The following is a 20,803-nucleotide window of genomic DNA, read 5'->3' on the forward strand; positions in this document are numbered from 1 at the left end:
GGTACTGTATTACGCTGCAGTTTTTAAGCACAAGAATCTGTGTGAAAAACCGCAACATGTGTAGGTAGTCTTCGGCTACTTTCACATTAGAGCTTTCAATTCCGCTATTGAGATCAGTCATAGAATCTCAATAGCGGAAGAATACGTTTCAGTTTTGTCCCCATTCATGGTCAATGGGGACAAAACTGAACGAAATTCAATGCAATGCACCAAAACGCATTCTGTTCGGTTGCGTTCCCATCACGGACAGAATAATGCTGCAAGCAGCGTTTCTCTGTCCACGATGTGGTGCGGAGCAGTACGGATCCATCCTGGTAAGTCAATGGGGACAGATCAGTTTTCTCAGACAATAGAAAACGCATCCGTCCCCCCATGACTTTCAATAGTGTTCATGACAGATTAGTCATAGCTATATAAGAGACACAATACAACTGGATCCGTTCATGACGGATGCATGCGGTTGTATTATTGTAATGGAAGTATTTTTGCAGATCCATGACGGATCCACAAAAACGCTAATGTGAAAGTAGCCTATGGGCTCGTTCACACGACTATGTCTGTTTTGCGGGCCATTTTTCCCCCCCAGTAGTGGGAATAACATTATAAATAGATTGTTCCGTTTTTGCTGAACAGATACAGAAAACATACAGAGTACATTCCGTATGCGTTACTTTATTTTGTGGATCCATTGACTTGAATGGAGCAACGGAACGTGATTTGCGGAAATACGTAAACTGAATGCATACGGAGTAAAAAATTTTTGGGCGGAACCATTGAAATGAATGGTTCAGTATACGGAACGCAAAAAACGGCCCGTGAACGGCAAAGCAAAAAATGTTTGTGTGAACGAGCCCCAAGGAGGACATTTATCAGGAATGACATTCCCGTACACCAGTATTAATCCCCTGTATGCTGGGGCAAGATGTGTAATTTATTAAGAGGCAGACGCTTCTAAATAAGTTAGGCATCTCTCTGGCTCTCCAGAGAGGTGCACATACTTAGTAGGATCAATTATTCTGTTATAGTTACCTGTAGAAGCACCAAGAGCCAAAGCTTTCACAACATGTCCCACTGTCTGAATTCCACCATCTGCCATAACTGGAACGCCAAATCTGCGGGCGTACTCTGCAACTTTGTAAACTGCGGTTCCCTGGGGTCTTCCACAGGCCATAACTGAAAGAATATTAAATTTGCCCAATTTTATAAAACACAGGACATTTCAAAATCTCCAAAACCACTGCCGCCATGTCACATGTATGATCATACCAACTGGTTTCAAAGAAGTAATGTGGGATAATTGTACAATGCCACCTGTTTGTTGGAGTGTCAACAAAATTCCATGACTTTTCACTTTTCCTTCTTAGTGTTGCAATTTCAATGTTTAGTAGTGTGTAAATATAGATTAGATTAACGTCTATTATTGCAATAGTAGGATTAAGGTAGAACAGCCTTCCACTTACCTTCCTGGGTAATACAGATGGATCCACACCCCATACCGACGCGCAGAGCATCAACACCGGCATCTATGAGATTCTTTGCTTGTGCTGCAGTCACCACTGTCAAACAAAAAGATTCAAAATGTGAACAGATGTTGGCAGAGGGCAAGTATTTTTTAAGTGCAATTCCACAATTGTAATCAGTAACCTCATTGTTTCATAGCCTTGCCATGTCTTCTGCCCAAGCAAGGAGAACACCCAACTGCAGGAAAGGCAATTAAAGTCCTAGCTAACTGCACAATGGGTGCATAAAAAAATAATAGATAAAAAAATAAAAATACACACACACACACGTAACGCAGTTTAAACACCTACCATTTCCACCAACCACTTGTAGATCAGGATATTTTTGTTTGATATAATGAATCATATTTATCTGATACACGGAATTACCCTGTGATGAATCCTATGAGTGGAAGGAAAAAGACAGCCCTTAAAAGTAAATACATATTGGATTATGATATCACATGGATAAATGTAAAAACTGATGGAAAAAATATAATAATGTAGTGTCATTAACCTGGATGCTACATACCTACTCAGCAATATATACAATAACCTACATTTCACTTGTTGCTAGAAACAAATTCCATACACTACAAGCAACATGCTGTATACATACCAGGACAACAACATCAACTCCAGCCTGCATGAGAAGATCAAGACGGTATTTGTCATCTTCTCTGGTCCCAACAGCAGCACCGCACAGCAGCTGCTTTCTGCAGTCCTTCGATGCAAGAGGGTAATCTCGGTTCTTCTTCAGATCAGTTCGGGCTATTATAGCGACAAGCTCATCGCTGTCATTCACTATTGGCAGTTTTCCTGTTGTAAAAGGCAAAACGTGTTTACTTTCGAAAGCCACCACCAGGTAAACACATAGCCGCATACTGAAAAGCATGTTAGACTTGGTGAAGCGAAGCAAAGCAAGAAAGTTCTATTAGCATGTCAACATGGAGGACACCATGAAAAGCATGACATGACTAATAAAATGAGTTCATAATAACATCTGCTTTCTATGGTTTACAAGCTAAATTTTTTTTATTTTATTTTTATTTTATTTTTTAGCATTCACAGCTGCAGTTACCAGTTGTACAATACTTTGTTTTCACTATTCAACGTGATGCTAATGGCATCTAGTCTGGTAATAGTTTGTGAGTAACAGCCGATTTGTTAAGTTTTACATACAGGAAAGGGAACACCAATACTTACCTTTTTGTCTAAATATCCCTAGGTCACACAAATGGCAAGCAATACTCCCCGAGACTGTATATAGGTCTCCAAAACTTGCTTATGATGCTACAACATTATAGAATATTTCAAAAACCCATGATGGGGAAATAAGTTCCCGAAATCAACTTCAGTGTTGGCTAAGCAATTCCTTACCACCACAATCGATTTCTGTAGACTTTGCTGGCATATGCCCCTCCTTATTCTCAAGGAGGAGCCTGGGGGCATTGATGTTGAGGATGTTGGCATCTGCTCCAGGATCCTGCTTACCTTTGGTCAATGAGCAATTCCAAAAGATTCATGTGAGACAATACCACAATACTTTGGTATTTTTAAAAGTTTTAAATCCAATTATACCCTCAGCTCAACTAGTAAAGACTAAAACAAATACTGCAAATAAAATATATCTTTGGTTGGTGAAACATTTGATGGCCCCAACTAAAAACCGTGCTGGCAACACCATAGCCAGCCCCACTACTGCACTTGATAAATATACTGCAGCTTTGTTGCAGCTGCACTTCAATGTATGCAATTACCATTGACACACTGACGTTTTCCCATTGTTTTGTTGTGGTCTGCAATTTTATTAATTTTTTTTAAAATATTTTTTTATATTACAAGGCAACTTATCCCCACAATAAACGTAACAACTATGAGTTGCAATGGGAACCATCATGCATGAAATATGCCTTCAGGCTGAGCAGCCCAACAGCAAAGCTGAACAATGTAAAGTGACGACAGGCACCAGGATACAGTGTAGGGAGGCCCTGCCCCTTCACCAGCTCTGAAAGTGGAGAAACCCGTCCTAGTCACATTCTAGGACAGCTTGCTTGGAGACCATTTTTTTATTATTATTCCTGGAGAACCCCTTTAAGAGCATGTAATTGAAATATTATACAGAAAAGAGTCACTTTTTGTTTTGAAGGACTCCTGTGTATCACCCTTTAGCAGATACAAATGACTGCTCGGCCCAGCACCATTCTTATTAAATTAATGCAAACACTATAAAAGGTTTTAAAGAAATGCCCCACCACCATCCTCCCTAGAACCACAGCCAGTTGTGGTTCACATTTTAGGCTCATGTAGTGACTTCCAATGGGGCTTGCTAACCGAGCACTGGTATTGTTGGGTTTGATGGTTATATAATCTAAGGTCTAATAACAGTATGTTACCTAAATATATCCTGAAGTATAGAAAAAGTGAAGTCTTCTTATGGCTTTAAAAAAAATAAAAAAGTTTAAATTAAAGGGGTCAGGAGTGTTCACACACCCCCCCCCCCCCCATTTCCCAATCTATGGCCAGCATTTGTGTCAACACCACATGCAAAAAATTTGGCCTGTATTGCCCACAACCAAACTTGCGTATGGCATTGCGTAAGGAAATGCCCGCAATAGTACCCTTAGGGCTGTTTCACACGAGCGGATGCAGTGCGTGGCATCCGCTCCGTGAAAGAGTGCCAAGACCCGATGCAGACTGCAGAGGCACGGAGCATTAACATGACTGATAATGCTCCGTGCCTCTCTGTGATCGATTTACTACGAAATCACAGTGACAACTGTGATTTCGTAGGAAAGCGATCATAGAGAGGCACGGAGCTTTATCAGTCATGTTAATGCTCCGTGCCTCTGCAGTCTGCATCGGGTCTTGGCACTCTTTCACGGAGCGGATGCCACGCACGGCATCCGCTCGTGTGAAACAGCCGTTAGAGATATAGTGATGTGGTCATGCGATTAACCACGCAATGACAAAATGTGAGTCACAGCCATATTGTTTCTAGACAAGGTAAGTGGTCAATAGAAAGGGGTGAATCATGTAAGATTCCCCTGGTCAGCATTTTACCAATAGGAACTTTCCTTTAAGGAGAAATTTTATAGTGGCTGAAAGACTAGACTATTAATTACTACTTCTGCCGCTAATGAAATTGCATGCAGCAAATATGGCTACATAATATACATTTTTTATATATATTTTTCTACAGAGAATAAGGCCAAATTCACTTAACTATATTCACGCGAGAACCTTAAAGACCTTGCACCCTAGGGCATTCAGCGATTGGCTTCATTAACACTGGCATACCTTTTTTACTGCGCTGCAAGATTTCATTTGCTTCTTTCAGGGTGACACCAGCTGGAGCGACAACCAGTTCGTCACGTTTGGTCATCACCTACGAAAACATTAGCATGATATTAGACATCAATTGAAAAAATGGCTGACTGCTTTAAAAAAGGTAATCTAACAAGTATACGTTTAGACAAAAAAAAAAAAAAAGGGCTGAGGACTGGCAGCAATCAGGGGGTAGATCTGGGAGTGTCACAAAATAAAATTTTATTTATTCATTTAAAGAGTTGCGTTTTCCCTTTTTCTTTATTAAAAGGGGTTGTCTGAACAAAGATTGTAGCGAGGGCCAAGAAGAGGTTAATAGAATGGGGGAAAAAAAAATACGCTCACTTATTAAACATTGCTCAGTTCCAGTGCAGAGGATCTCCAGTGCTTCCAATGCCCGGAAGACTGGAAGTACAGCATCCCATCAGTGGTTATGTACACTGCGGCAACTACTCATTGGTTTCAGAGGTGAAGCATCCACAAGTGGCAAAGGTTCAGCAATCATTTACATCGTGGGGACACTGCACCATTGAGGCCACTTAATGGCTAAAAAAACAGTACACGTGACCACAATGAACAGAAAGGGTGGATTGGGCTCTGTGCTAGATTGCAAGAACATTGAATGAAAAAGGTATTTCCCCCCCCTTTCTGTTAAACACTTTTCAGGCCTATGCTAAGTGTTTTGGGGGTCAGACAACCCCTTTAATAAAAATAAGGCAGGAAAAAAAAAGAAAAAAAAAAGAAAAAAAGGAGATTTTTGTATAACTTACCAGTTAAATCTCTTTCTCGCTCTTCCTTGGGGGACACAGACCTTGGGTATAGCTCAGCTCCCTAGGAGGCGTGACACTAAGTAAAACTGTTAAGCCCCTCCTCCATCAGCTATACCCTCAGCCTGGAGATAGAGGCTACCAGTTGCGTGTCCAAGTAGTGAAAGGATAACAACCAATAACGGAAACAACCAGCCAGCAACCCAACGGGGCGCCAGACCATAACCCTGTAACCAAACACAGAAGGGTGGGTGCTGTGTCCCCCAAGGAAGAGCGAGAAAGAGATTTAACTGGTAAGTTATACAAAAATCTCCTTTTCTCGCCCATTTTCCTTGGGGGACACAGACCTTGGGACGTTCAAGAGCAGTCCAAGAAGGGAGGGACCACAAACCCAAGGCGGAACACCACCAGAGCATCAGGAAACCGCTGCCTGCAAAACCAGGCGGCCCAAAGCAGCATCCGCTGATGCATGCGTATGCACCCTATAGAACTTTGTGAAAGTGTGCAGAGAGGACCAAGTGGCTGCTTTGCACAACTGTTCAGCCGAGGCCCGATGCCTCTGCGCCCAGGAAGCTCCGACTGCTCTGGTGGAATGAGCAGTGACGCCGAAAGGCGGAGGTCTGCCCTTGGCTCGATAAGCCTCAGACACCGCCAGTTTAATGAAACGGGCAATAGCCACCTTGGAGACCGCCAACCCTTTGCGCGAACCCTCCGGAACCACAAACAGGGAGTCCGTGCGCCGAAAGGACCCGGTGACCTCCAAGTAAATCCTCAACGCCCTGACCACATCCAGACGGTGCAGTTCCCGTTCTCTGGGGTGGGAAGGAGAGGGACAGAGCGACGGAAGGACGATGTCCTCATTGATGTGAAAGGCGGAGACCACCTTTGGCAGGAAAGTCGGGACAGGCCGAAGCACAACCTTATCCTGGTGGAAGATCAGGAAAGGTTCGGAGCAAGAAAGAGCCGCTAACTCCGACACCCGTCGGAGAGACGTGACGGCCACAAGAAAGATGACCTTGCAGGACAGAAGGCGAAGGGAGACCTCCCGTAAAGGCTCGAAGGGGGCTGATTGGAGCGACGAGAGCACCACATTCAGGTCCCAGGAAGGAACTGGAGGGCGGTACGGCGGAACAGAGTGAGCCACCCCTTGTAAAAAGGTCTTAATTGGCCCTAGAGGGGCCAGGGGACGCTGGAGAAGAATAGACAGCGCCGAAATCTGACCCTTCAGAGAACTGAGGCACAGCCCCAGGTCCAGACCCGACTGGAGGAAGGACAGGATTGTGGGAAGAGAAAACCGGAGAGGTGGGATGCTCCGGGACTCACAGAACCCCAGATAGGACCTCCAAACCCGATAGTAGATCCTAGAGGATACGGGCTTACGAGCCCGGATCATGGTGCGGACTACGTCCGCGGAGAAACCCCGTCGCGTTAAGACGGCGGTCTCAATAGCCACGCCGTCAAACGTAGCGAGCCTAAATGCTCGTGGAAGATCGGTCCCTGAGAGAGAAGGTCTTCCCTGGAGGGCAGTGGCCACGGTGCGTCTGCCAACAGCAACATTAGGTCGGCGTACCAAGACCGGCGGGGCCAATCCGGGGCGATTAGAATCGCGGGGACGCCCTCTGCCGCGATCCTCCGAAGAACCCGTGGCAGGAGGGGAAAAGGAGGAAAGACGTACAGAAGGGAGAATTCGCGCCACGGAAGGACGAGCGCGTCGGCGCCGTATGCCTTCGGGTCCCGTGCCCTGGCCAGGTATAGGGGGACCTTGTGGTTGAATTTGGAGGCCATGAGGTCCACGTCGGGGCGACCCCAGCGAAGACAAAGGGCTTCGAACACCTCTGGGTGCAGGGACCATTCTCCCGGGTCGATGGTGGACCGGCTGAGGAAATCCGCCGCCCAGTTGTCCACCCCCGGGATGTAAATCGCAGATAAGGCCGGCACGTGCGTCTCCGCCCAGAGGAGAATGAGGGTCACCTCTTGCATCGCTGCAGCGCTGCGAGTGCCTCCCTGATGGTTTATGTATGCCACAGCCGTGGCATTGTCCGATTGGATCCGAACAGGGTGGCCCCTCAGCAGATGGGTCCAGTGTCTGAGGGACAGAAGAATCGCCCTCAGTTCCAGAATATTGATTGGAAGTCTGGACTCCGATAGAGACCAAACGCCCTGGACGGACCGGGGAGGGAAAACCCCCCCCCACCCCCGTAAGCTGGCATCTGTGGTAATCACCAGCCAGTTCAGTGGAAGGAAGGACTTCCCCCTTAGAGGGATATGCAACCACCAGCCGAGGGAAGCCCGAGCCAGGGGAGGCAGAAGAAAGGTCCTGTCCAGACTCCTCGGTGATTTGTCCCAGGCCGACAGAATTGCCCTCTGAAAGGTGCGGGATCGGAATTGTGCGAACGGCACCGCTTCGAAACAGGCAACCATCTTTCCCAACAACCGCATGCTGGATCTGAGGGAAGGGCGGTGATGACGGAGGAGACTGCGAACCGACCCGCGAAGGGCCAGACGCTTGTCCGACGGAAGGCGGACCTCCGCCAACTCTGTATCCAGGAGCATCCCCAGGAAGATCAGCCGTCTGGAGGGGGTAAGGGAAGATTTGGGGTGGTTGATAATCCAACCGAACCGCGTCAGGGTCTCCAGAGCGAGTTCCACACTGCGGGATGTCTGAGAGAAGGAGGGTGCCTTGACCAGGATGTCGTCCAAGTATGGGAGAAGAAAAACACTTCTTGAACGTAGAAGGGCCAAGACAGGGGCCAGGACCTTGGTGAACACTCGAGGAGCCGTCGCCAGACCAAAGGGAAGGGCGACGAATTGGAAGTGATCGTCCCCCACCGCGAAGCGCAGGAAGCGGTGATGACATGGAGCAACCGGAACGTGGAGGTATGCATCCTGAATGTCGATTGAGGCCATGAAATCCCCTCTTTCCAGGGAGGCCACTGCGGACCTGAGAGACTCCATCCGGAATCTCTGCAGTCGGAGAAAACGGTTCAGGCGTTTTAGGTCCAAGATCGGACGCACTGAGCCTTCCTTCTTGGGAACCACAAAGAGGTTCGAGTAGAACCCCCTGAACCTTTCCGTCGGAGGCACGGGGGCGACGACACCCTTGTCCATTAGAGAGTGAATGGCCGCGAAGAAGGCGGCCACTCGTACGGGATCTCGCGGAGGACGGGATCGGAAGAAACGGTCTGGCGGAATGGACGCAAATTCGATTTTGTATCCGCAAGATACAATCTTGAGCGCCCATGCGTCTGAGATGTGGGCCCGCCATACGTTCCTGAATAGGAGAAGGCGGCCCCCCACCCGGGTGGGTGGGGGCGCACCTTCAGGCAGAGGGCTGCTGGCCTGTGGGAGCCTGTGCAGGCTGGGACTTGCGCCAGGTAGGTTGCGTCCGAAAAAACGGCTTCTTGCGTCTATCCTGGGCTGGGCCAGAGGAAGAAGAACTGGCCGCGGGTCTAGACCCGGTGGGCTTGCGAAAGGACCGAAAACGGGACGAACCAGCGCGACCACGGGGGGCGCCCATTGGCCTGGACTGGGGGAGGTGAGTACTCTTCCCACCCGTGGCCTCTGATATAAGTTCGTCCAGACGGGTTCCGAACAGGCGGGAACCCGTGAATGGTAGGCCGGCCAAAGAGCGTTTGGAAGCGGCGTCCGCCGCCCAAACCTTCAGCCAGAGTTCCCTCCTGACAGAAACTGCCAGGGCAGAGGAACGGGCAATGAGGGCACCCGCATCAAGGGAGGCCTCACAGACGAATTTTCCGGCCTGAACAATTAGTTGGGCTAAGGAACGGAGGTCCTGAACAGGGACGTCCGACCCTAACTCCCGTTCCAGTTGCAAACCCCATTCAGAGACCGCTTTGCCAACCCAGGCGGAGGCAAAGACCGGTCTAAGGGCCGAACCAGAGGCAGTAAATATGGCCTTGGAGAGGGATTCCGTACGACGGTCCTCAACAGACTGGAGGGAAGATCCGTCCTGTACAGGAATAGTAGTGCTTTTGGACAGGCGAGCCACGGGAGGATCAACCTTAGGCGGGGATGTCCACGTGGTCACAGAATCCGCTGGAAAGGGATAACAAATGTCCAGCTTTTTGGGTGTAATAAAGCGGACGTTAGGCCGAGTCCAAGCCTTGGATACCACAGAAGAAAAATCAGCGTGTATGGGAAAAACCTTGGAGGCCTGTTTGGGGCGGAGAAAGGACACGCCAGCCTGTTCAGAGCTGGGGGGGGTCATCGTGTAGCTGAAAGGTATCACGGATGCTAGTGACAAGATGCCCCACCGCGGACGCCAATTTGGACGGAAGCTCTGAGTCCATGTCCACGTCCGAATCCGCCAGTTCTCCCTCAGAAAGCGTATCCCTTTGAGAGGATAGACTTGACTGAGCTCGCACGCATGGCGGAGAGAGCGAAGCATCTGGAGAAGATGTGCGCTCAACCCTTGAACGTTTCTGAGTATGCCGGGCCCTGGAAGATTCGCTGGGAGGCAGGGAACCAGTGGGGGCGGCAGAAACGGTAGTCCCAGCGGGTGCGACAGGGATTGTGGCAGCCTGCGGGAGAGGCGGTCTATCCACGAGACGGCCCACTACGTGTGTAAGGCTTTCCACCGCCTGAGACAGAGACCTAGCCCAGTCAGGGGGTTCAGAGGCACCGGGGGGCGCAGCGGGAAGCGGGCCCTGCACCGGGGCCTGACATGCAAGGCAATGCGGCTCAGATTGCCCACGCGGAAAAAGTTCCTTACAGGCGGTACAGGCATGGTACCAGGGTTTGGGGGCACCTGTGAGATCTGTCATGCTGAAGTGTGGTTGTACTCTAATATAGAGACCACAAAGGGTTATAGCAGCTATTACCAGGAGGGTTAGGAGAGGGTTAACTGTCCTACCAGTGCCTCAGAAGAACGTCAGGAGATGGCCCAGATCAGCAGCAGCAGAGAAGCAGTGAACAGCAGTGAGCAGCAGAGAGCGCCCACAGAAGCCGAGCGATGTACACAGGAGGTTAGAGTCCCCCACCGTGTCCCAGCTTCCTGTCAGGAGTGAGGAAGCGCGGGAAACCTCAGCAGAAAGCACGGGGAACAAGCTCCGCCCCCTCCAGCGCTTGAAATGTCTCCTGTGAAGGAGAACGTAGCTCCGCCCCCAAAATGACGCGCGCGTAAGCCCCGCCCCCTGCCGGGACCGCTAAGCCCCGCCCCCCGTTCTCGGCGGGAAGGGGGAGAGAGAGAAGAGAAAAATGGAGTCAGCCCCGAATGAGGGGGAGGGGGGGGGGGGGGGAGAAAGATAGCAGCGTGGGGGGGAACGGCGTGGGGGTGCTGAGGATGCTGCTGTGCTGCATTGTCCTGCAGATGAGCGCTCAGAATGAGCGACCACGGGTGCCCCCCTTACCCAGAGGGGTAGATGCTGCAGATAGGGACGGGGTATGGGCTGGAATAGCCATCTCACCGTCCGACGTCTTCACCCTCAGTCCTTTCCAGCAGGGTCGCCCCTTCAGCCACTGGCACCGCAGTGGCAGGAAGCTGGAAGAGGGGCTTGGCGTGCGGGCGACCCCCTAGCTGGCGGGATGTAGGGGAGCCATTGCTGCCCAGATCCTCCTATTGCTTCTGTGGGGGAGGCAGCAGTGCAGATAAGTTGGCACTGGCGCAGCTCAACCCCGGGAGAGCAGAGAGGTCTAATGCGTCTCTGGTATCCCTAGGAAAAAAATAAAATAACAAAATTAGAAGAAAAAGTAAAAATAACAAGGAGAAAACAGCCCTGCAGTAGCAGGGAGTGTCTTGCCTCCTTGGACACTAAGCTAAAACTGGTAGCCTCTATCTCCAGGCTGAGGGTATAGCTGATGGAGGAGGGGCTTAACAGTTTTACTTAGTGTCACGCCTCCTAGGGAGCTGAGCTATACCCAAGGTCTGTGTCCCCCAAGGAAAATGGGCGAGAAAAAAGCTTTACTTTCACACTATCACTTTTGGCGCATCCGTCATGGAGCTGCAAAAACGCTTCCATTATAATACAATCGCATGCATCAATCATGAACGGATCAGTTTGTATTATGTCTTCTATAGCTACGAAGGATCTGTCTTGAGCACCATTGAAAGTCAATAGAGGATTGATCCGTTTCCTATTGTGCTAGATTGTGTCATAGAAAACGGATCCGTCTGGCTCCGCTTAGGCTACTTTCACACTTGCTTTCGTCGGTCCGCTCGTGAGCTCCGTTTGAAGGAGCTCACGAGCGGACCCGAACGCCTCCGTCCAGCCCTGATGCAGTCTGAATGGAGCGGATCCGCTCAGACTGCATCAGTCTGGCGGCGTTCAGCCTCCGCATGGACAGGCGGACAGCTGAACACTGCTTGCAGCGTTCAGCTGTCCGCCTGGCCATGCTGAGGCGAGCGGATCCGTTCAGACTTACAATGTAAGTCAATGGGAACGGATCCACTTGAAGATGACACCATATGGCTCAATCTTCAAGCGGATCCGTCCCCCATTGACTTTACATTGAATGTCTGAACGGATCCGCTCAGGCTACTTTCGCACTTAGAAATTTTTCTAAGTTATTAATGCAGACGGATCCGTACTGAACGGAGCGTCCGTCTGCATTAATATGATCGGATCCGTTCAGAACGGATCCGATCAAGCGCAAGTGTGAAAGTAGCCTTAGTCAGGCAGACAGCAAAACGCTGCAGCGTTTTGGTGTCCGCCTCCAGAGCGGAATGGTGACTGACCGGAAAGCATTAGGGCAAAAATGATCCGTTTGGGACCGCTTGTGAGAGCCCATGATAGATCTCAAACAAAAAGCCAAAATGCTAGTGTGAAAGTAGCCTAAATTTTAAATCTTTAAATGAAATTTAATAAAGATAAATGTTAATGGACATTAAAACAAACATGAAACATGGACATGAAACAAAATAAAATATTAATATCTTCACATTTCTAGCAAGTCAAAACACATCACTGTTCCTGCCCGTGCCAAGCTTTGCATGGCACATCTCTGCAAATTTGAGCAACTGAAGAAAAAAAAAAAAAAAAAAAAACAGTTTCCAAAACGATCCATGAGTAGGCCAAGATGAACCCAAATCTTTCTACAGGCCAAAACAATAGGCTCAATAATGGATGCAAGAATGGTAAATGGTTTTAAAACAAAAATAATTGTATCAATGCGTGGATCAGCTAACATTACCTCCCTTAAGTAGGTAGTGTAGTCCTTTTCTGTCAGAAAATCTATGTCTCTTGAAGTCACAATCCCCACTAGTTTGCTGCCCATTTTTCCAGTTTCGGTCACTGGGATCCCTGAAAATCCATGTCTAGTTTTAGCTTCAAACACATCTCCCACAGTGTGGTTGGGACTCATGACGACAGGGTCAGTAATAAATCCTTGCTCAAATTTCTGAAAAAAGGAAGGAAACAGAAGATGACATCAACACGAAACATGTTAAAAGGAGAACAGGTAACCCCCTCCTGACATGTCCGTATTAGCAACTACATGCAACCCCCATGTAATAACTCTGGAACATCTATTTCTATGACTAAGCTGTGTGTCATGCCTTTATTATTCCTTCTAGAAGTTATGAATGAACCTCCAGCAGTCTACATTAAAGTTCAGAATGGTTGTTACCAGTTGGGGCCCCCAGTCAGTGCAGCCAGGGGAAGACTGTGTAGAGGGGGACCCCCAAATGGAAACACCCAGAATGGCCTTCATTTCAAACTGCAACTCATAACTTCTACAAGGAATAAAGGAAAGGTACTACAGAGTCCTACGAATAGATGCTCCAGAACTACTACATGGAATGCAAGTGGTTACTAACACAGGCAACATAAGCCGAAGTAACAGGATCCAACAGGAGTACAAGACTAGCAGATCACACTGTCAAATAGACTATATTAATTTTGTCAGAAAAAAGTTATTACCGCCCTTCTAAAATAGCAGCCCCATCCATGTCTGCCCTCACTGAGGTTTGGTTGTAGAAGAAAAATTCTGCTGAGATTCCTGACCATTACAGAACTGGGAGGTTTTGGTCATTAAACGGCAATCCCTTGCTTGTCCTCCACTGTTTTGTTATTAAATACCATTTACAGATTAGTGGAATATAAAACATAACTTTTATTAAAGTGATTAAAAGAATCGCATACAAAATGTAATTGTTCTTGTGTAAACCCCAAGCACCATGTAGCGCTGTGTACAATATGGAAGAGGATGAATGAAAAGCTGTACAAAGTGGGCCCAGAGTACATCGATATGTTAGTTATCTTCAGTTCCTCCTAAAACTAGAATAACTGGGTGCTTCTTTCAAACAACTGAACAGGTGTAGGGACAAGGTACGAGTTTCTCTAATGCCACCCTATAAAGTAGTGTCTGCCCTGAAAAAAGCTGCCCAACTAGGACCCTCTTAAAGAACCTTGACACATCTCCTCCAGAAAAGAAATCAGAACATTAGTATATGTATTATCAGTATTAGTATATTATATGTATAGATCAGACTGACAGCGAACGGCCCAGCTACCACACCTGTAATGTTGTCAAAAGGCACCACTACTTAACCACCACCCCAAAAAACAAAAAAAAAAAAAAAACTGTCCCTAATGTGCAGAGTGGATAGTTAGGTCGAGATCAACCACTGCCACGTCACTGGAGCCTTTAGTGGGTAAGGTTTGGCCATAATCATTCACCGAAGGTCTGAGTGGAGCTTGCCACCTATTTGGACTGCAAGGATAGGCTGTGAGATGACAGGGAGGGGGGGGGGGGGGGGGGGGCAAAGCAAGTGGCCAATTTCTCCCCTAATTGGGCAGACTAGTCAGAATGACTAGCTCAATATGTATAATAGATGAGCAAACAGGGTGGGGGGTTATCTCCCACTCCTTATGCTCCTCCAATGCTGTAAAGACCGTGATCAGGAGGTCACAAGATTCTTGTACACTAAACATAGTACAGTCTTCTGCTTCTATTTCTTAATCATTATTAAAATTATGCAACACACATTATTTCACATTTAAAGTTGTTTTTTGTTTGCCATAATTGGTGACTTTTTGCACCACGTATTAGAAAGATTTTGCACTTTGACATGTTTCAAATATGACGAAGCCCGGCAGATTTAATGTAATTCACACCGCATAAAGTATTGTTCGAATCTAGATCAGCTGGTGCAGACCACCAAAAGATGCATTAACCACTTCCAGACCGGGCCATTTACCCCCTTCCTGAACAGGCCTAATGTGGTAACTTTGGAACACTTACTTATCCAAGCCATTCAGAGAATGTTTGCTCGTGACACATTGTACTTCATGTTAATGGTAAATTTAATTTAATATAAATTTTACCTTTATTTAAAAAAAAATATTTACGAAAATTTGGCAAAAGTCATTGTTTTCTAAATTTGAATCTCTCTGCTTTTAAGACAAATAGTGATGCCTCAAAATATTAAATTAACATTTCCCATATGTCTACTTTATGTTTGCATCATTTTAGTAATGAAATTAAATTTTTTTAGGATGTTAGAAGGTTTAGCATTTTAGAAGCAAATTTAAGAAAAAAAATAAACACAAAAACCAGACTTTTGGAAGTTAAGGACCAGTTCAGTTCTGAAGTCACTTTGTGGGGCTTACATAATAGAACCAACCGATAAATGACCCCATTTTAGAAACGACATCCCTCAAGCTATTCAAAACTGGTTTTAGAAATGTTGCTAACCCTTTAGGCATTCCACAGAAATTAAAAGGAGTTATCAGAGTTAGATCTATACATGTTAAGGTGCCTTATATTAAAAATACATTTGCAATAATTTACATTATTTATTCTGTAGGCTTTCTGAACTGCCAATGTGGGTCACATGACCCCCGACATCATCCACTAGGCTCTGGTGGTGAAGTCTCGTGTACAGACTTCTCCCTGCCTTAGGGAGTGGCCCAGCTCTGTACACGAAACGTCAAAGCCTTGTGTGCCCGCCCCCCCCCCTCTGGCTGCCGCAGCTCCTGTGAGGGATCGCACATGCTCGATCCTTACCAGTGCCGGCAGCTGTGCAGAAAGATTCAGTGTGCCCGCTCCCTCCCTGTGATCGTATCTAAGCTATATGACAGCTACAGTAGGTATCAGATTAGATGCATATAGCCGTCATATAGTTTAGATACGTATAGCTGTCATATAGCTTAGACACATATAGCTCTGTATCTAGGAGATGATCATGTGACAGTGTATGCAAAGTTAGGTTGTGCAGTGCAGGGGGCGGGGAAGGGCAGATTATTCACGCCCACAAATATTCATGAGGAAGAGCTCAGGCATTGTTATTACACACTCCCACAGCTTTTCTGCAGCATGTAAACAAAGCAAGAACAGAACCATGCAAAGGTGTAAGTATGGGTTTTCGGTTAAGAAAATCAAGCTTAACTAATGTATATGTATGTCCTGATGAGTTTTAGAAGGTTTTTCCCCCATAACTCAGATAACCTCTTTAAAAGGGATTCTGTCACCAGGATTTACCCTATAGAGATATTTATATGTGCCCATCAGTCTCCTTGTTTCGTATTAAATGATCCCACTCGTGGGGGTTGTCCCACGAACCGTTGGAGCCTGGACGGGCCCATCGTTCCGGAGCCCAGCACCGCCTACCAATTCATTTATTCACTGCACTTGCCCTGACGTCATTCCTTCCAAGCGATGTAATCTCGCGTGCGCAGGGAGCCGGCGCATGCGCAGTTGGAGCGATGAAGCCTGTGCCAGGCACAGACTACTGTGTACACTGCACCTGCGCGAGATTACCGTGCTTGGAAGGAATGACGTCAGGGCAAGTGCAGTGAATAAATGAATTGGTAGACGGTGCCGGGCTCCGGAACGATAGACACGGCCGGGCGCCAACGGATCGTGGGACAGCCCCTTGGGCTCCTTATCAAGGTAATCTACATAGCAATAAAATCGCTTTTTTGACTAATAAAAGAGACACAGCAGTAAGAGTGGGATCATTTAATACAAAACAAGGAGACTGATGGGCACATATAAATATCTCTATAGGGTAAATCCTGGTGACCGAATCCCTTTAAAGCAAAAAAGAGGTGAAATTTCAAAAGGTCACTTTTTTTGCAGCTTTTCCCATTTTAAATTTTTTTTTTTTTCCTAGAACACATCAAGGGTTAACAAAACAAACCTCAATATTTATTACCTTGATTCTGCAGTTTGCAGAAACACCCCATATATGGTTGTAAACCACTGTATGGGCACACGACAGGGCACAGAAGGAAAGGAGCGCCAAATGGTTTTTGTAGGGCAGATTTTACTGGAATGGTCTTTGGGCACCATGTTGCATGTCAAGAGACCCTGAGGTACCCTCACAGTGAAAACCAATTGACCACATTTTGTAAACTACACCACCCAAGGAATTTCTAAAGGGTGTAGTGAGCACTTCACTGAACAGCAGTTTCATGGAATTTTTGTATACTTCGATGAGAAATCATTTTTTTTATTTTTTACACAAAATTGTTCTTTAGGACCCAATTATTATTTTTTTTTACAAAAGATTAACAGGAAAATGTCTGTCTCTCGATAACTTATTTTTTGTTGAATGAGCTGCGCGAGGGCTTATTTTGTGCGAGACAAGCTGTAGTTTTTATTGGCACTATTCTGGGGTACATTTGGCTTTCTCTCATTTTTGGGATGGTCACAAAAAAAAGCTGTTTGGTGGCATTTTTACTGTTCACCTGATGGAGTAGATAATTTGATATTATTTTAGAGCATTTCATTTTTTTCTTCTATTTTTTTTAATTAACGGATTTGGGAGCGACTTTTTTAAATGTGAAACACTTGTATGACCTTATGGGGGACACAAAGTGTAAAACAAGACCTCTGCGGGACATTTAACTTCAATCTTTTTATTTTATTTCTCCTATAACTGGGGTTGACATAGTAGCCCCAATTACAGGGGAAATACACCCCCCAGAGAGGCTGTACAGCATTATACAGCCCTGTACAGCCTCAGTGCAGGGCTGATTGAGGTCTGTGGAAGACACGACAGGTCCAGCACTGCCCCGGCTGTCACATGACCACCAAGCCGGGACAGAAGGCGGCATAGAGCTTCCTGATCTGTATACACAGTAAACTAGAAGGTAAAGACACCAAGGAATGATCCCTGCCTTCTCTTGGGGTTGCCCTGCCAGCACCGAAAGCGGCCCCCCACTCGGAAGCTGCACGATTAGCATGCAGCTGCTAACGCCCAGAGATAAACCAGACAGCCCAAAACGCTTAGTCAACGGGCGGCCGGGAAGTGGTTAATATATATTAAAGGACTTTAATCCTCTGGATAGGTCATCAGCATCTGATCAGTGAGGGTCTGACACCTGCCAATCAGCCGACTGAGAAGATAGGTCATCAGTATTAAAGTCTTTGAATACCCTTTTTACGAAGAGTACATTCACAAAACAGATTTTGAAAAACTGCTGATTGTCTGTGGTTTTGGCGCTTTCTTCACAGCTTCCCATTCTTTTGAATAGGAGAATCCGTTTCAAAGTATAGCATGCCTTTTTTTTTTTTTTTTTTAAATTGTGGAAAAAAAATGCTCTGCCTCCTTTTAAAATTAATGGGAGACTTAGAGGCGTTTTTGGCATGGAAACTACATGGAAAAATGGTGCCAGAAAAGGTTGTGTGAACAGGCCACAAAACAGACATACGACATGCCAGTACACCTGCAACAATTTCTATGGAGTACACAAACTATGCCGTCTCAATAATTAGTCCCATAGACTTTGTATGACAGATCTCTGCATTGCTTCACTGAATGGAAATATGGAAAAGGTTGAAAAGCTATTTTTCTTCATTTTACCTTGACTTTACGGACTTCATTGGCTTGAAACTCTGGTGTGCAGTTGTGGTGAATAATCCCGATCCCTCCCATTAGCTGTTATAAAGGAAACCACAAAGTAGAATATTCAGACAACTACACATCAATTCTTCCTGTATATGCAGTAAAATCGCAGGAAACTTGAAATGACAAATTATAGCTACTAGCACATTGATTAATAGTTATAGGTATGTAAGTTAACAAAAGGGGGACATATGTGAAATCTGCACAGTAAGGCTACTTTCACACTAGCGTTAATATAATATCCATCATAGGGGCTCAATACTGGAAAAATGCCTGTTTTGTCCCTATTCATTGTCAATAAGGACAAAATGTACCTGAACATGCTCGAGATGGGGAGCAATACAGATCCGTCATGACCCACAATGGGGACAGATCCATTTTCTCTGACATAATAGAAAACGGATCTGTCCCCCACTGACTTTCAATAGAGTTCATGACAGAACTCATGACGTCTTGGCAGTGTTAAAGATAATACAATCGGATCTGTTCACAATGCAGATGGTTGCATTATCAGTAACTGACGCATTTTTGCAGAACTCTGCCGGATCCAGCAAAAACGCTGGTGTCAAAGTAGCCCAAGCAGCAATGTCACCGCTTCCTGCTCAGGTCGCAGCGGTAAAGTGATCACCAGACAAAGGAGAAAACAGCTATAAAAACAAAAAAAAAAAAAAAACAACCACTAAAAACTCCACACAGCCACCAGGTCAGGAAGGCCCTGAACTGGTTAAACAAACATTACAACTGGTTACACAACAGGTAGTTCTGTGCGTCTTACTCACCGCCATGGCAATGGCCATATCAGATTCAGTTACTGTGTCCATAGGAGAGGAAATCAAAGGAGTCTTCAACGTTATCTTACGCGTCAATGCAGAAGTAAGGTCCTACAAACAGAGCATTTTTTTTATTATCACCTACTTATACCTATATAAGAAATATAAAATGTATTACAATTTTTACACATTTTTACACACCCCATCAGTAGGTCTTGAGTGTGGGAGGAAACCCACAGAAACACAGGGAGAACATACAAACTCCATGCAGATGTTACCCTTGGTTGGAATGGAACCTAGCACCACAGTGCTACAAGGCACCAGTGCTAACCACTGAGCCACCATGCTGCTTACCTCTAACTACAATGGAGACTGATGTCCCCTCTGCACTGCCCCATGTGTGCGCTAGTGCTACTATTTATATCACCAGTAAATTATATACACAAGAGTTAGAGTAAATCTATTATGTATTCATATACACACTTAGTACTACCATTTTACATTTAAAATAAATTTCCCCATACAGGCTGGTAGCCTGGCATTGTCTGAGGGCATGGGCGATCCCCCCTCATTTATGGCCTCAAACACTAAAATGATCCATGTACGGTTGGGCCGTTAAGTCGCCTTTTTATTGCCTCTCAATATTGATTTAAAATAAATTGTCTTATTGATTTTTCTCTCTCGCTTCATTCCCTCTTCATGACATGGAAATCCTTTCCAGAAGGCTGACAGCGCTACCTGTTGTCACTACCCACACAGCTCAATGCATTGTGGGCAAGAGGAGCCCCCCCCCCCCCCCCCCCAAATGTCTGTGTTACAGGCAGTTTGGCTGCTGCTTCAGGTCTGGTAACTACTCAGACACCAGGGCAACTACTGAGAGAGTCACGTGCGGCCGGTAGGCCAGAGGTGGTGACTTTAGGCCAGAGTGGAGCCACTATCCCAGTGCTTCCACTGGGAACTTCTCTTATGCAATATAGGTAAACTACATCATCCTGGACTGCAGCTCTATGGACAGGCCGAGCTCCCTACTCACTGTATACCTATATACTGCAGCTCTATGGACAGGCCGAGCCCCCTACTCACTGTATACTGCAGCTCTATGGACAGGCCGAGCTCCCTACTCACTGTATACCTATATACTGCAACTCTATTCGCATTTCGCTGTATACATACTTTAAGTGTGTCAACATGTGTATGTAAAAGATACCCATGTGCATTAGGTGCCCTTTTTCACAAACAATGGGGGAGATTTATCAAGACCAGTTGCTTCCTGCACTGGTCTTGATACTCGCCTGCACTGGTGGAGAATGCGCCTAATTTATGACTCAGTGCGGGCCTAGTCAAATTACGTGCATTCTCTGGCAGTGTGTGTGCCTAAACAGAACTCTAGGGGTAAATGCACACGATCAGGATTGTGTGCGGAAAATCCACACCGTAGGTCATGTACATTGTATTCTATGAGAATTTGAAATTCTCAATGCACATGATGCAGATTTTTTCCGCACAGATTTTGACCTGCGGTGCGGATTGAGTCCTGAACATGTGCATGTACCCTTAGAAAAGCAGCCGTGGGTGACGTAAAAACACTTTAAAATAAAAAAATACACTTCTGAAATATCTGCCACTAGGGGT

General features: G+C 46.3%; 1 protein-coding gene across 4 annotated transcripts in view; it reads right to left on the reverse strand.

Moving 5' to 3' along the window:
* IMPDH1 (inosine monophosphate dehydrogenase 1) overlaps positions 1 to 20,803 on the reverse strand; it is a 227,795-nt gene that overhangs the window by 17,211 nt on the left and 189,781 nt on the right. For all 4 annotated transcript variants that reach the window (XM_044279934.1, XM_044279937.1, XM_044279936.1 and 1 more), the window contains 8 exons: positions 19,181 to 19,282; positions 18,360 to 18,434; positions 12,740 to 12,946; positions 4,800 to 4,887; positions 2,119 to 2,318; positions 1,812 to 1,902; positions 1,461 to 1,556; positions 1,030 to 1,173 (listed from right to left, as the gene is read on the reverse strand). In XM_044279934.1, coding sequence (XP_044135869.1) covers positions 1,030 to 1,173; positions 1,461 to 1,556; positions 1,812 to 1,902; positions 2,119 to 2,318; positions 4,800 to 4,887; positions 12,740 to 12,946; positions 18,360 to 18,434; positions 19,181 to 19,282 — 1,003 coding nt within the window. The remainder of the gene's footprint in view (positions 1 to 1,029; positions 1,174 to 1,460; positions 1,557 to 1,811; positions 1,903 to 2,118; positions 2,319 to 4,799; positions 4,888 to 12,739; positions 12,947 to 18,359; positions 18,435 to 19,180; positions 19,283 to 20,803) is intronic.

This window comes from Bufo gargarizans, chromosome 2, assembly GCF_014858855.1.
Source record: "Bufo gargarizans isolate SCDJY-AF-19 chromosome 2, ASM1485885v1, whole genome shotgun sequence".
Lineage (NCBI taxonomy): Eukaryota > Metazoa > Chordata > Amphibia > Anura > Bufonidae > Bufo > Bufo gargarizans.